This window comes from Myodes glareolus, chromosome 3 (assembly GCF_982192425.1).
Source record: "Myodes glareolus chromosome 3, mMyoGla1.1, whole genome shotgun sequence".
Taxonomy (NCBI): Eukaryota; Metazoa; Chordata; class Mammalia; order Rodentia; family Cricetidae; genus Myodes; species Myodes glareolus.
The window spans coordinates 12,942,038-12,957,173 of record NC_142028.1 but is presented as its reverse complement, the minus strand read 5'-3'; the positions used below and the strand labels follow the sequence as shown (position 1 = coordinate 12,957,173).

At 35.9% G+C, this 15,136-nt stretch overlaps 1 protein-coding gene across 8 annotated transcripts in view; it reads left to right on the top strand.

Moving 5' to 3' along the window:
- Positions 1-15,136, top strand: part of Pik3c2g (phosphatidylinositol-4-phosphate 3-kinase catalytic subunit type 2 gamma) — a 364,812-nt gene that overhangs the window by 86,833 nt on the left and 262,843 nt on the right. For all 8 annotated transcript variants that reach the window (XM_087904035.1, XM_087904037.1, XM_087904036.1 and 5 more), the window contains 3 exons: positions 43-165; positions 5,260-5,293; positions 9,506-9,701. In XM_087904035.1, coding sequence (XP_087760161.1) covers positions 43-165; positions 5,260-5,293; positions 9,506-9,701 — 353 coding nt within the window. The remainder of the gene's footprint in view (positions 1-42; positions 166-5,259; positions 5,294-9,505; positions 9,702-15,136) is intronic.

The following is a 15,136-nucleotide window of genomic DNA, read 5'->3' as shown; positions in this document are numbered from 1 at the left end:
TGAATTTTAATAAACTATGATATCTGATCTTGTCATCTGCAGACACATGTGAATAATATTATTGAAGAAGTTAAAAATATATGCCGTGTTCTGGGGTGTGTTGAAACCAAACAGGTTTCAGATACAGTGAAAGATCTAAATCTACTTCAGAAGAGACAACCACAGGTAAATATATTCAATCGGTGCAGTATAATTAAACCTGCATTCAACGAACAATTAAAGACCATGAAATGTTTTTAATACTGGAAATCATATGTCTGTGTGCACATGTGTGTTTGTATGTACACAAACAGTATAAGTCAATTATCTGTGGGTACGGGCAGCTCAATTATGTTACATGAAAGAGCTTCAATTAAATTGAAAAAAAAAACATTTCTAACACACTGACACTTGGGAAATTTGCGACTTCCCCAAAAATCTCCAATGTGGAGCCCACTGGTGTGTCAGAAGATGCACTGCACGGTGTTCAGCAGCTGTGTGTATGGGCCGATGGTGGTGGTCTCATGCATAGGTACAGCGCTGTCCAGCCAGAAGCAGGAGAGTGTGTCTGTGTTTTCTCACAGATGGCGAAGCAGACACTGATGCTGTGAACTCTGGGGGAAATCTCTGGGAACTTTGCCCTGTGCCATTTAATACTTCGAAGGGTTTGGAAAAATAGAGCATTATGCAAGTTTTTAAATCTGTGGAATAAAGGGAAGTTTCCACTGTGAGTGCCAATCAAAAACAATATTTAAGAAATCCATTCACACATGTCTATTACTCTAGCAAACAACCAAACAGAAATAGAACAATCATGGCAATATAAAAATAGCCTTAAGAGCAGCAACATGATAGTCCCCTCCACAACATGTGAAGATCCCACCTGCATTATCACATCCCATGTATCATGTTCACTGTATACAGGTTCACTGGTGATAAGGTTTAATTTATAAAATAGATGTGTAAAGAAACCAATGAAAATGATAAAGTATAGCAGTATATTGCATATTATAACATATAACACTACTGTAAGCATCATTATTCTGACTCATTGAGGCCAATGAGTCAAATATGGTTACTTGAACACAAATACTCCAAAACCATGACAGCTAGTTTTGCAATTCAGATGTTACAGCAAATACTGTGTGGATTCAGATGTTACAGCAGCAAATACTGTGCGGATGTCGGGGACTTGGGAATGAGTTTGGACCTGGGTAGTAAGAAGTTGGAGAGGGAGGACTCTCATTTATTACTCAGAATAAAGTTCAACTTAAAATTTGTGAATCATTTATTTCTGAAATGTCTTACTAATACATTCAGAATGGGTTTGACCATAGGCTGCTTGGACCTCATGACAGAGGAAATATATAGTTAACACTTGATAAATGTTACTCATTTCATATAATCTTATTCCACTTCAACCCTTTCACATTACAACGCCATAAATTTGGTATTAGTGTGCTCTCTTTATTATTCAAATCAATTGCACATGGTGTTTGGGTGCAGAGGATTAAGACATGAATACATGAATTCTTTATCTGTATGGAGAAGAAGAACAAAGATGGTGCTACTTTTAAATATATTAGTCCAGAAATTCTCAAAAACTTGATTTCAAATCCGCCTAATCATTTTTACTGGATATGGAAGTAATTATGCTGCCTGCTTATGTTGCTGACACCAGAGTGACTATGCCAAGTCAGTAATTGAATGCATGGCTATGTCTTGTTTTAATCAGAAGTTGTTTTGTGATTAAACAATGGAAACAAATAATTTATTTGCAATTCTGTGAACAGTGATGATGACAATCCTAAAATATCCCAGACACAGATAACCAAATATGCTAAAAATAAACATTAGCTTAAACCTAAAACATCTCAGCATTAATAACAGCCATGTTTAAGATAATCAATAATCCCCAAGTTTAATGTTTAACAATGATTTTACATCTGAATTTTCAGTCATGAAGAAATCTTCTTTTTTAATTTCCCATTTATTGAGTTACTTTCCTGTGTCTATGGCGAAATGTCTGACAAAATCCCAATAAAGAAAGAAGTGTCTATTTGCACACACAGCTCGAAGAACGGTCCGTCACATAAGGGAGTTGAGGCATCAGAAGCTGGACATAGCTGGTCATGTTGCCTTGGAAGACGAAAAAAGAGAGCAATGAACACAAGCTGCTGCTCAGCTCCCTCTCTCCATTACATAGTCCAGGACTCCAGGCTGGGAATAGCACCATCTGCAGTAGTAGTTAATACAACCTGCACTCAAAGGCTAAAATAACCTAGAAAATCCCTCGTCAGGATACCCATGGGCTTGTTTCCTAGGTGAATCTAATCTCTAGAGTGTGTCGAGTGAATAACCATCACACCACTAGAACAGAAGCAAATGAAATAACTGTGTAGTCTCTGTCGTATTTTGTGTAGATGTTAAGATCTGAGGTCTTTACATGTGACAATAAGGTGAGGAATATATGGGCCTGCATTTAATTTGATTGTATTGTTCTCCCTGTGTCAGGACAAAAATCAAATAATGCTGTGGTCCTGAAAAGCACGCCACCCATGTATTCTGAAAATAAATATTTCTATAAACTTTATAATTGAAAGTTTCTCCGATTCCACTAAATAATGTCAAGCCAGAATGCCAAACCAGTGAGAATTATCTTCCAAAGAATAAATCATGTCTTTTTGGTCACCACACTTTGGTGACGCTGCAAACATCTGGAGCTGATAGCAAAATACAACGATCGTGCAGTGCTGCAAATGTGACAGGGATCCAAGCTCTCCGATTTCCTATCTGAGTCAGATGGTGAGAAATCCATTTACCTCTCTGGTTTTCCGTGGTGGAAGTTAAATCACAAGCACTGTTAACACCTGGAGGTGGTGCAGATGCTTTTTGTGGAAACTCTGAGTCTTCTTCCCAAGTCCGCATGGAGGTTTAAGTCACATAAGCTCCACCGCTGCCCCCATCATCCCATGGCCATTAACTTGTCTAGTCACTTTATGGCAAACAGAGACCTTTGTCACAGCAGATGTGTATCTTCACTGTAGAGAACATTTGGCCAGATTTAAATTTTCTTTGATGAAGATGAACTTCACATGATATTAAAGTTCTCTAAGGAATGAAATGCCTGATCTTCCTAAGGAGTCATCTCCTAATTCCCCTAAAAAAAACAACCCTAAAAATTTCTACAAGATACTCAGCTTCTCTGTAAATCTGAAGCTAAAAGAACTCTTTATGGGAAAATTGGCTATTTCCTGGGAACGCCATGAGCAAGCAAAGCTTAGATTTATGCATTACAGTTCTTTTGTGTTTATGTACTGAATGTGTGATTTTTTTTAGCAACTGAACTCATATATAGTCACATATTTTCATGAAGGAAATTATTTGAAAGGAAAGGAACAAAGAAAGTAGAGAATTGAGAGTTTCATTTTATTTAGTGGTAAATACTTTAATCATCTCTGTCCCAACTCCAAGATCCTACTTATTTTACAGACTTTGAAGTTCATTGTTTCCATGTTGTATATACTGATCCTGCCTATCGATTTTCTATCCTGTCTTGATTGTGAGCCTGCAAACAGAATAATACTGAGCCTAAATACCAAATACTTTTGGCAACAACCAACATCAGTTAAAACGCCAGCAAGAACCAACTTTTCTCCCCACTTAGAAACTAAGATAATAAATACTGAGGGGTCCAAGTCTCTGACAACAACTCTCAAATTTGGAATGTTTTGCTTTTTTCTTGGCTTCATTTTCAGTGTTCTTTGCAAGACACTATTTTTGGCCATGTAGGGAAGTAATTAAGTATCTATTAAGTGAAAGTTTGGCAAAATGACGAATTAAATTATAAACGCACTTCTGTTCTGTGCTCCCACTTTGTACTGAAAGCAATCTTTAGCCTTCATATTTTATTTCAGAAACTCATTTAATATATTTTTGTAAAATACTCCAGAAAACTGAAGCACAGAGTGGAAAATATGTTCTTTCCTACTGTGCCGTAGGTGGATGTCAGGGTGATTTTATAATACATGGCTACGCTTCTGAAGAAACTGAATTTTAGTCAAGCTAGGCTAACAGCTCAATAGTCTAGCCCACCTGGATGGGATGAAGATAGTATCTGGAGTTGCGGGGACTGGTATTTGATGTTGTATTCTAGTGAAACATTTACCTTACACTAGTGCTTCTGAGAATCATAAAATGACATTTTGAGCCAAAGGTTACATTCAAATTTAATTATATTTTTCATAGTGTAAATATTCTTTCTCTAAAGGAATCCTCTGGAAGTTCTTTGATACAAGAAAACAATTATTCTCTAGTTTATTTGCTTAATAAATGTGCATTTTAGTTCACTGACTTCCCTATAAGTAAACTTCAATATTTTTGATTAAAGAAAAAAATTACTTAGATAGTAATTCACTCTTGTTGTCCCAACTACCAGAAGAGCTGAAGCAGGAGAAGAGAGGAGTCCAGAAACAGGAGTCAAGAATGGTCTATGCATCAAGACCCCATATGTAAAATAAAGTTAATTTTCAATCTTTCAAAAGATTGTGTCAATTAGAATGAATATTATTAGAAACTTGAACTTTCATTTCTGCTCCACCTTTATTTCTAGTGGACCTGTGAGTCACAATGTATAGTCTTCAGAGTAATGAACTTAAAACCAGCCAATTCCTCAAGCCAGCTAAGGAATTATACACACAACAATATAGTCATCATGCTGTGGACACTAATATTAATGACAAAGAAAAGAATAAAATCAGTATCACTTCAGATTTTTATTTGTGATATGATTTAGTGTATTTTCTTCTGTGTTCAACTATGAGTTAATTAATACTCTATAGGAGTCTTTTCCCACTTCATCAGGACTCTTTAAGATGGTCCCCTGAGCTTGTGTCTGAATATCTGCTAGTAGGAAGAGGTAGACAGTGAACAAGGAGAATTTGAAATGTACTTCTAACAGAAGATTAGTTCCTGTCATGGAGGAGAGTCAGAGCTTAGACAAGTTCTGCAGAGTGCTTTAATAATGAAAAGCACAGTCAGTTTGAGCAATCTCTTTCTAAAAATCAAATAACTTACATTACTCATTGCAATATCCAGAAGGTTTTCTTATTATACAGTATAGATTTCCAGTGTTTAACATGCAACAGAGATAAATAATATTGATAGTTATTTTTTATTATTTTCTCATTTCAAAGAAATTATAGTGTGTTGATTTTGAATATTACTAGCTTGATGATTTTCTGAGTTTGTAACACACATATTTCTTTATTTTTTTTTTAGGATTTTCATCAGAAATCAGAAACTTCAAAAAAAGGTAATGAAAATATACATTCAAACATTTGGGAAAATGTAAAGGGAATAAAGGGCATGACTCTTAGAATTCCCTCACTTTTTTTCAGTTACCCATCTAAGTACTGTGGTAACACACGTCCACAGACAAGGAGAAAAGTGGCTTACTCAGACCTTAAGATCCTATCTACTAATGGAGGTCATGGGTTCACAGAGAAAATAAAAGGGGTGTCATTATTTAAACTTTTGTTCTGTTTTTTTTAAATGAAGTGAGAAAAGTAGAGGGACCTATCACTGAAAGGAGTTTTGTTTTCCTTCCTTCCTTTCTTCCTTCCTTCCTTCCTTCCTTCCTTCCTTCCTTCCTTCTTTCCATTTTTTTGAGATGGATAGAATGGTATCACTATATTGGAACTCACACTGAAGATAGACCTTGAACTCCCTGATGTCTCCCAGCTTCTGTCTCCCAAAAAAAGTAGAAGTAAAGACTTGTTCTCTTAACAATCCAAAGATACTGCAAAAAAAATAATTACAATGAATCAGATTTTCGTAATGAGAAAAGTTGCAAGCACTGGTCTCCTAAGTCATTAATTTTGGATTTAAACTCAAGCTATATTTGAAAGACCAACTGGTAGACCAGGCAGAAGGATTGGGTTTTGAAGCAGGACTCACAGATAATCTTGGACGATGGCACTGAAAATTGAAGAAGGCTTTCCTACTTGTGTAATGAGTGGATATGTGTTTATGTGCTGCAGAGCAGGGCCCGCTTTTAGATCAGAAGATCTGGTTTCCAACAGTAGCTCTAACACTTCTGAGCTCTGGCACCCAAGACTAAACTCTTAAATTATCATCTGTTGTAATAGACACAAAATATGACAGTTTGTGGTGAGGATGTTATTTTCACAGGGAAATCATCTTTGGAAGAGGAACACATGAACATCTTTCAGAGACAACATAACTAACAACCAATAACCTTGAATGCAGAGGTGACTGTTAGATGTATTTGACACAACCCACCTTCCACACAGTCAGGAGTTGCATGAGAAACATGCAGTCTTCATTCTAATTCAAACAGTTGGAAGTATTGTTCATTGATATTAGAGTCACCCTCCATGATTCATCACAGAAGGTGATACAGGGGCAGAGGAAATGCAGAAAACACTAGAACTGGTGCAAAGGGGATGATCAGAAGACTCCAGGACATGGAGAGATAGATGAGACACCAGCTGCCTCAAATGTTCCTGGCACAGATTCTTATGATCACCTGTGGAGAGCACAGACACAGTTATATTGATAGGAAGCCCTGTCATTTTGTTTTGGGAGTGCTATTATGAGATCTCTTACCTCATACCATTCAGGGCATTAGAATATGAGATTCCATAAAAAGATGAACAGCAATGTACCCAAAAACATATATTCCATAATAAATCACAACCGATTTCAATTCATGTGTTTGCTTTGAAAATAAAATAACATTGAAATTCTTTTCTCAGAGAAAAATACAGGGGTTATAAATATTATTTCACCATATTTCTCCACCAAGCACAAGGTCTTGATTCACAAAATAATCTGATGATGTCATTATTGTATACGTACGTGTGTGCAAGTGTATATGAGCATGCATTATGCTTTGAAGAAATCACACCCCTCTTTGAGGCAAGGTCTCTTACTACAGTTGGAGTTTACCTGGCTGACTACATAGCAAATTTCAGGAAGCCATCCATTATTGCCTCGCAGTGCAGAGATTACAGATGCAAACAACTGTGCTAAGTCTTACTTTTAAATATTTATTTTATTTTATATGTATGAGTGTAGACCTGCTTTTATTGTTAATATGGATGGTGCCCATGGAGTCCAAAAGAGGGTAGTTGGAGTTATTGCAGTGAGCTGCCATGTGGATGTTGGGAACCAAACTCATGTCTTCTGTAAGAATATCTAGTGTTCTTAACTACTGAGCCATCTCTCTAGCCCCCATGCCTAGCTTTGAAGTGAGTCCTTAGGACCTGATCTCAGGTTGTCATAGATGCGCTTGAAATGAATTCTTCATCCAGAGTCTAGAAACACAGAATACATAGGTACATATTACTAAGCAGTCTCACAGAAACAAAGAATAACCCAGAACTCTCTATCTCCACTGACAGTAAAGAGTAGAATATGATTAAGTATCAAAATAATTCAGGTTCTCAAAAATATGAACTTGAGAACATCAGTAACGTTAGATACATATTCACTGGTACACTTTCTCGAGATTAGGAGTTATCTGATACGGGAGAATTATCTGTATTCTGTCAATCATGTATTTTAATAAAACGCTGATTGGCCAGGCAGGAAGTATAGGTGGGAAAACCAGACAGGAAGTAGAGGTGATGCAATGAGAACAGGAAAATTCTGGGAAGCAAGAAGTTTCCTCTGCCATTCCTGTCCAGATCACCGAAGAAGCAACATGTAAGCTGTCTCACTGAGAAAGGTACTGAGCCCGTTTGGCTAACATAGATCAGAATAATGGGTTAAGATAAGTCATAAGAACTAATAAGTAGCCTGACCTAATGGACCAATCAGCTTTATAACTTATAGAGTTCTCTGTGTGATTGATTTTCGTTGGGAGTTGCAGGCTGTGGGGTACTGGGCGGGACAGAAACCCCAACAAGCCAGCCCCTCATGTTACAGTTATCAACTAGGAGTTTGCACTTTTTGCTCCAAAGAACTGACAGAACAATCTGAAAAGAATAAACAAGACACTTCTAGAAACTTACAAATTTCTGCCACCCATGATTCAGGAAAAATCTCTGTTGGATGGCCTCCAGAGTTTGACAAGCCTTCTTTTAGGACTATTATAATGCTGCCTTTTGCTTCTGCTTCATTAATTGCTACTGCTGATCTCTCAGAGAAATTTAATTAGAGCCTTTCTCTCTGCTCATCTTCCCCCAGGCTCTTGCAAAAAAAAAAAAGGAGGGGGGAGAATCATTTCAGGAATGAGACAAATAAGCACAATTTGTCTATCATAAATTTTGTGTGCGTTTATGAATAACTAAGTGAATAATAGCATGTGTTGAGCAATAACAAAGAGTGCTTAATTGTGGGCAGGACTGCTGGAGGACAGGATGTGGGAAGAAGCGCCATGCTGAAGCTGGTTACAATCACGAGGAGCCTACGTACTCTAACATTGGAATGGTACAGAAAGCTCAAGGGAAAAAAGCTAGCTCTTTGTGCCATTTGTTTTTCAAAACAAGTAGAGGCAAAGACACAACTAATGTTTCAGAAGTGCCTTTGGAGAAAGTTGCATGCGTCTCCATAAGTGACTTGACACAGAGTGTGCTTGAAGGGTCTATGGACATGCTGATCTGTCCCCTCAACAATTCCTTTGCTCCTTTGGGAAAATTATTACCTGATTATTCATTTTTCTTCCTTCATCACTACCCTTGTTTCATTCAAGTGATTATGACAAGCTATCCTAACAAAAAGCAGCTTAGAAACAAAACAGTTTATTTGGCTTTTGATTCAAAGTTACAATCCATTATTTAAGGAAAGTTAAAGCAGAAACTCAAAGTATCACACCCACAGTCAAGAGTAGATCCTTGCATATCCTTATCTGCTTGCTCTGGTCTAGCTTTCTTCTGTCTTATATATTTGCAGACATCTAGCCTAGGGAATGGAAACCACCCACAAAGGGCTGGGCCTTCCTGCATTAGGTAGCAAGACTGAGGTCAACCCAATATATAAGACCCATCCCTGGGACTCTCTCCTCAGATAACTGGAGGAGTATCAAGTTGACAGTAAAAACTGATACTCACAGTGGCAATCCTTTTATATCATCACAAGACAGGCAAACAAAACTTTTTAGATTAAATTAGTTTGAAATAATCAAAAACCATTTAAAAATATAATCCTTTAGTTAAAGCTGACTCTAAATTTTTTTAAAACTAGAAGGAAATTGATTGTAAATTTCAATCGATTGGTATGTCAAGTTAATCATAAAAAGAGCCTCCGATTTGTAACTAAAAGGTTATGTTTTCAAAATCTGGACTGCTGAAGATATGGACGTGTGTAGACAGATGATCCGCCAGCAGCTTGCCAGGCTGCCTCCAGAGGCCCAGATGGCTAATTGGCTTTAGTTAGTAAGGGTCATTTTAATTAAATTTTATTTAAATTTCATTATCAGAGATTTCAAAGCTGTAATTGATGGTTTGTGAGAAATACGACCCTTCACAGACATCCCAGTCTCTTTCCTTTCCTCCCGTAGGCTTCATGGAGAAAGTGACAGCTGAGCTATCAAGGGCCATCTACCAGCTCATCGAAGTGTATTGCGGCAGCTTTTCTACAGATTTCCAGCCTGTGCATATACCTGGAGGTGCTTCCAGCAGCCACAATGGGCTCCATTCCCACCTGAGCTTCACAGTGTGTAGCCTGCACAATGTTCCAGAGACTTGGGCACACGGGTGAGCAGCCGAGAGCTTTCATAATTGCCTCCTGAGAGCAATTAGCTTTATTCTCACTCAAAGAAGCTAATCTGTCAGAAAATGTTGGGAAATCAATTGATGCAGATTTATTTTTCATTTTAAGATCACTTGATAAAAGTTAGAGTCCAGGCAAACAGTTACTCCTTCCCCTTTCACCATATTACGATAATGGCTGCAATGGCTCATGTGAGATGTAGACGGTGTTCATCTTGGTTAGTGGCTTCTCTAAATTTTATTTTTCATTATTTAGTTTAAGTGATTATTAATAATTGATAGGATAGAGGGGAGATGAAGTACATGCACAGGCACTAAGAGTATTTCATTGATAGCTAAGGATTGCTAAATTCTCTGTTCCCTAGAAGGCTGAGTGATACAGACAATTCTTCAGGTGAGTATCTTAATGAAGGAAGAGTTACCAACAGAGTATTTGATTTTCACATTTATTTATTGAACACTGATGGTTTTAAGCTAACTATATTTTTTAGAAAAACATATTTATAGTAACATTGAATAATTTATATTCTTTATCAAGTGAATACAGGTTGATTAACTTTACTAAAACTAATTAAATCAATTATTAAAGAACATACTGTACCACAGCATTTGTCACCTGGAAGAAAAGCTGAAACAACTAATAATTAAAATGAATAATTTTAAAATTCATGTATTTTTATTAATTCTTTGAGAATTCCATGCATTGTAATGATCATGTTCATTTCTGCTCCTACAACTCTTATCATACCCACCCCGTCTGTACCCACCGAATTTCATGGTTTCATTTTCTTGTTTATAAATCCAGTCCAATCGGATTGCTCATATCCCATGGGTGTTGGCCATCCACTGGAGAGTGGTTGACTTAGAAGGGGCCTCACCCTTGACAAAAACCGACTTCCCTTCTACCAGCAGCTATCACATACCAATGGTGACTAGACTAAGGAAGAGCCTTCATGCACATCTCCCTCTATGAGCTGGGATTTTGTCTGACTTGAGGTTTTGCAAGTCTTGTGGGAGCTGTCACAGTGTTTTGGGTTCATACATGCATCTACCTTGTTTTATCCAGAAAAGTTGTACTGTCGTCATCTGTCACCTCTGACTGTTGCAGTCTTTCTTTCTACTCTACATGGAAGTTCCTCCAGTCTTGGGAGGAAGGTATCTGTCTTTGGGTTTTTATTAATCATTTATTAATCAGGTGCATGTGTGTGTAAATGTATATGTAAAATAAAATATGTATACACTTATATAATTAAAATAAAAAATAAAATTTATCTCTCTTTATGTAAAGCTATTTACATACTCATCTCTTCAGTAAAATGGGAAAGATTTATGTGATATGAAAGAAAAGAAGAATTCATGCATTTCTTTGGAATCCACCTAATGTTACCATCGCGCATTTCCTGTCTTGATTTTATGATGAATTTTAAAAGAATGCTGTGTAATTGCTGTGAATCTAATGAATAATTTATTATAATTTTCTAGTTATAAGTAAATATACCTTATTTTTAATTCATATGGAAATTCTCTATAACTTGATAAACACAACGAAAGCTATATATGCTGCTTACACACATATTTATTTGTGTATCTATTTATACATAAGCATATGTGTAACAATGTCATCTGTACATTAATATACACATTAATATTTTTACATGTATGAGTGAAGGTATACTATAGATCTGATCATAGTGTGTATATATGTAAGTATAATCTATTCCTTCGCTTTTCTCTAGAAATCATGTGTATTCAGTCTAAATTGTTTCAGCATATTTTGACATATATAACATTGTTACACAAAGATAGTTGCGTATGCATGTACATATAACTATGGATACAAAATAATGCTTCTCTACAAAAGAACTACTACAATACATAAGTGAGAACCTTAGTAGACTTTTTAATGTACATTTTATTCACTAGAAGGAACAAATTTCAAGACTAGAATTTGAGGCTATCTCCCCCAAAATACACAAAACTCTCTCTCTTAAGGAATTCAAGGCCAGCCAACCTTCTAATGAAATGCTGACAAACCGCAAAATTGTAAATTTCCCTGGTGGCCTAGATATTCACTTATACTTGTTAAATTTCTCCAAAACCTAGCAATGTAGTACAACAGACTAATATCTCACCCTCTAATGATCAGAATGCAGGGGACAATCTGGCTGAGTAGTTCTGGGTGGATCTAGCAGAGCTTCAGTTCATATTCATATTCAAACAGTCATAATATAGAATAAAAGTTCTCTCTTAAGCTCATCCTTGCTACATATTGAAGATGCCTGTGTATCAGAGACACAACTTTATCTGCTTACGCATGCATTTATTGATTAATACTTGTCTTCATAATTGCAAATTATGAATTTTCTACAAGTTGCCTTTTATAATATCTATACAATAGTCCACTGAAAGTGTATATATAAACATCTTTAAATAGAATTGTAAGTCGTTTGATTTATGAAATGGTTATATGGGTCAGAAGAGCCAAAGTCAGGAATAAGCTATGCTATAAACTGAACAACTGTTGATTGTAAAATAAACAGGAGACTCTGGAAGCAAAGAAGATACTGTACTAGGTATTCGATCTTGAGGTCCAAGGGCCAGCACCAGTGGAAACCAATCCAGAAAAATTAAGGCCAGTAGGAGAATGGTTGATCGGAAAGCCACAAGAGCCATTGCTGGTAATAATAGGAGTTATATAGAACAATGTTATAGATTGGAGTTATCTTAAGAAGTCTGAAAAAATGTTTTAATAATATTCAATTAATTCCTTGAGATTTAATACAATATGTTTTGATCATATTTGCCTCATCCCACAATCATTCCAGAATCACTTCTACCTGCCTAACAATAACTTTTGCTCTCTCTTTCTCCCTCTCATCTTTCTCTCTCTCTGTGTTTGTCCCTCTTTCTGTTTCTCTTTGTTTATTTGTCTGTCTGTGGTGTGTGTGTGTTGCTTATATGCTTATATAGTTTATTGTGAAGGTCACATTATCTAGACCAGGCTAACCTTGAAGTTGCAAAATTCTACCTGCTTCTGCCTCCAGAGTGCCAGCATTAAAGGTGTGTGCTTATATGCCCACTGTTCTTTTGTTTAAACTCATTGAGTGTAACTTGTTTTACCCAAATACTGTTGGATATAAGCACTGTTCTGGAAGCAAGGTCCATGTACTAGAGGCCAGATTCTTAATTAAAATTGACTCTTTCTCTTCTAAAAACTATCAAATGTTAATAGTATCTTAGCTAGGTAGAGAGCAAGAAATATTTTTAATCTCTTCCATCACTCACAAAATACAATGCATACCGTGTTATGGTAATTGGAATGTCAGAGCAATTATGCACAAATGCGTTATGTGCATAATAATGTATATTCTATAATAAATTATATTCATGTGTAAATATTTTGACATTTGTAATTATGAAGACTCCAAGCACATTAGCGAACTGAAATTGCTTCTTAGTGAGAGGATTCTCTCCTGATGAGGCACATCAGAGAGATTCCTAGAGGCTCCTTGTCATGTAACCTTTGCTATCCAAAGGTATGTGACCAGACTGTCTTTCATGAATGTCATTAAAACTTCATTTAATCTAAAATTTTCATGTCACCATGTCAAGCAATATGAATACTGTGAGCTCACTAAGCAATGCACTGTAAGCTTAAAAATCATTTATATATATATATATATATATGTATGTATAATGAAATAGAAACTAGTAACACTCAGAATTAATTAAACTAATGAGTTGGAGTTGATTCTTTGAAAAGATGAATAATATTGACAATATTGGCAGAGCCCCAGCCAAACTGTAAGATAATTAATTAATTAATTAATCAATTAATAATTAATTAGAGAAAAAATGTTCCTCTTTGAATAGACCTCAGTGAAACTCAGGAGATTATTAGAGAATACTTTGTACATTTATATCCCAAATGTTAGAATGTTTGGAATAAATAGACAAATTTTTAAATACATATGACCTGCCAAAACTAAAGCCAGGGCATAAAACAATTTTAAAAGATCCATGATGGGGCTGGAGAGATGGCTCAATGGTTGAGAGCACTGGCTGCTCTTCCAGAGGTCCTGAGTTCAATTCCCAGCACCCACGTGGTGGCTCACAGCCATCTGTAATGAGATCTGGCGCCCTCTTCTGCTCTGTAGGTATATATACAGTCAGAATACTGTATATATAATAAATAAATCTTTTAAAAAAATCCATGATAAGCAATTAGGTCAAATCAGTAATAACAAGTCTCCTCACAAATTAAAGCCTGAAACTATACAGATTCACTGATGAATTCATTTTTCCAACCCTTCTCCAATTACTCTAAAAAACTGAAAGGGAAAGAACTCATATAAAGTCAGGATTACCCAGGTCACTGTGTGATATAAACACACAATGAAAAATGAAAAACGCAGGTCAGGCTTCCCGACAAACAAAGGTGTAAAATTTCTCAATGAAATACTAACAAATAGAATTCAAGATTACTTTGATATATCAAGGGAAAATTAAAGTCAAGATAGAGGCTTAAGGGCAGAAATCACCTGAGCATCTTGAGAAATACAGAAAAGGAATTTGACAAAGATCAATATGCCTTCATGATAAAAATCCTTAAAAAAATCTATGAATAGACAAAATGCACCTCGGTTTAATAAAGGTTACCTACTACAAATTTAGAGTAACTTTGTTAAATATACTGTGTAAGGTCTTAGTTAAAACAATAAGACAAAGTATAAAAAGGGATTGAAAAACTAGAAGAAGAAAAAGAACAATATCTCTATTTGTAAATGATACGCATCATGGTTTTATATTTAAAATATTTTAAGGGCTCAACTGGAAAACTTTTAAATCTTTCAGGAGAATTATGGGTTATAAAATTAAAATACAAAAATCAGAAACTTTTAGACATAGCAGCAATGAATTAGCTGAAAAAAATTAGGAAAAGTATTCTATTCGAAGAAGTTTCAAAAAAAGCATCTAGAAGTAAACCTGATAATTGAGGTGAGAATTTTAAGATAGTAATGTAATAAAAGAAGAGGACTTGAAACAAAAAGAAATTCTAGATTTCTAGATAAATCAGTAATATGAAAATAGACAATAACAAAAATAATCTACAGGTTCAGTGCAATCCTCTTCAAAATTCTAATAACCTTCTTCACAGAACTAGAAAGAAATGTCTTACATTTCACATGAAAATACAAAAGAAAGCCGTAGGAGTACTACACAGAAAGCACTGTGCCAGAGGTCTTGCATTCCATGAGCTCAACGTTTACAGCGAGGTCATCCTGACAAAGACAGCATGGCTCTGGCACAAGGGAGGCACGGAACTGTTGTGGATAATCTTTGTGTACACGGTGAAGGTGTGACTTCTGATTGGTTCAATAACAAGCTAAACAGCCAGTAGCTAGGCAGGAGAGGTTAGG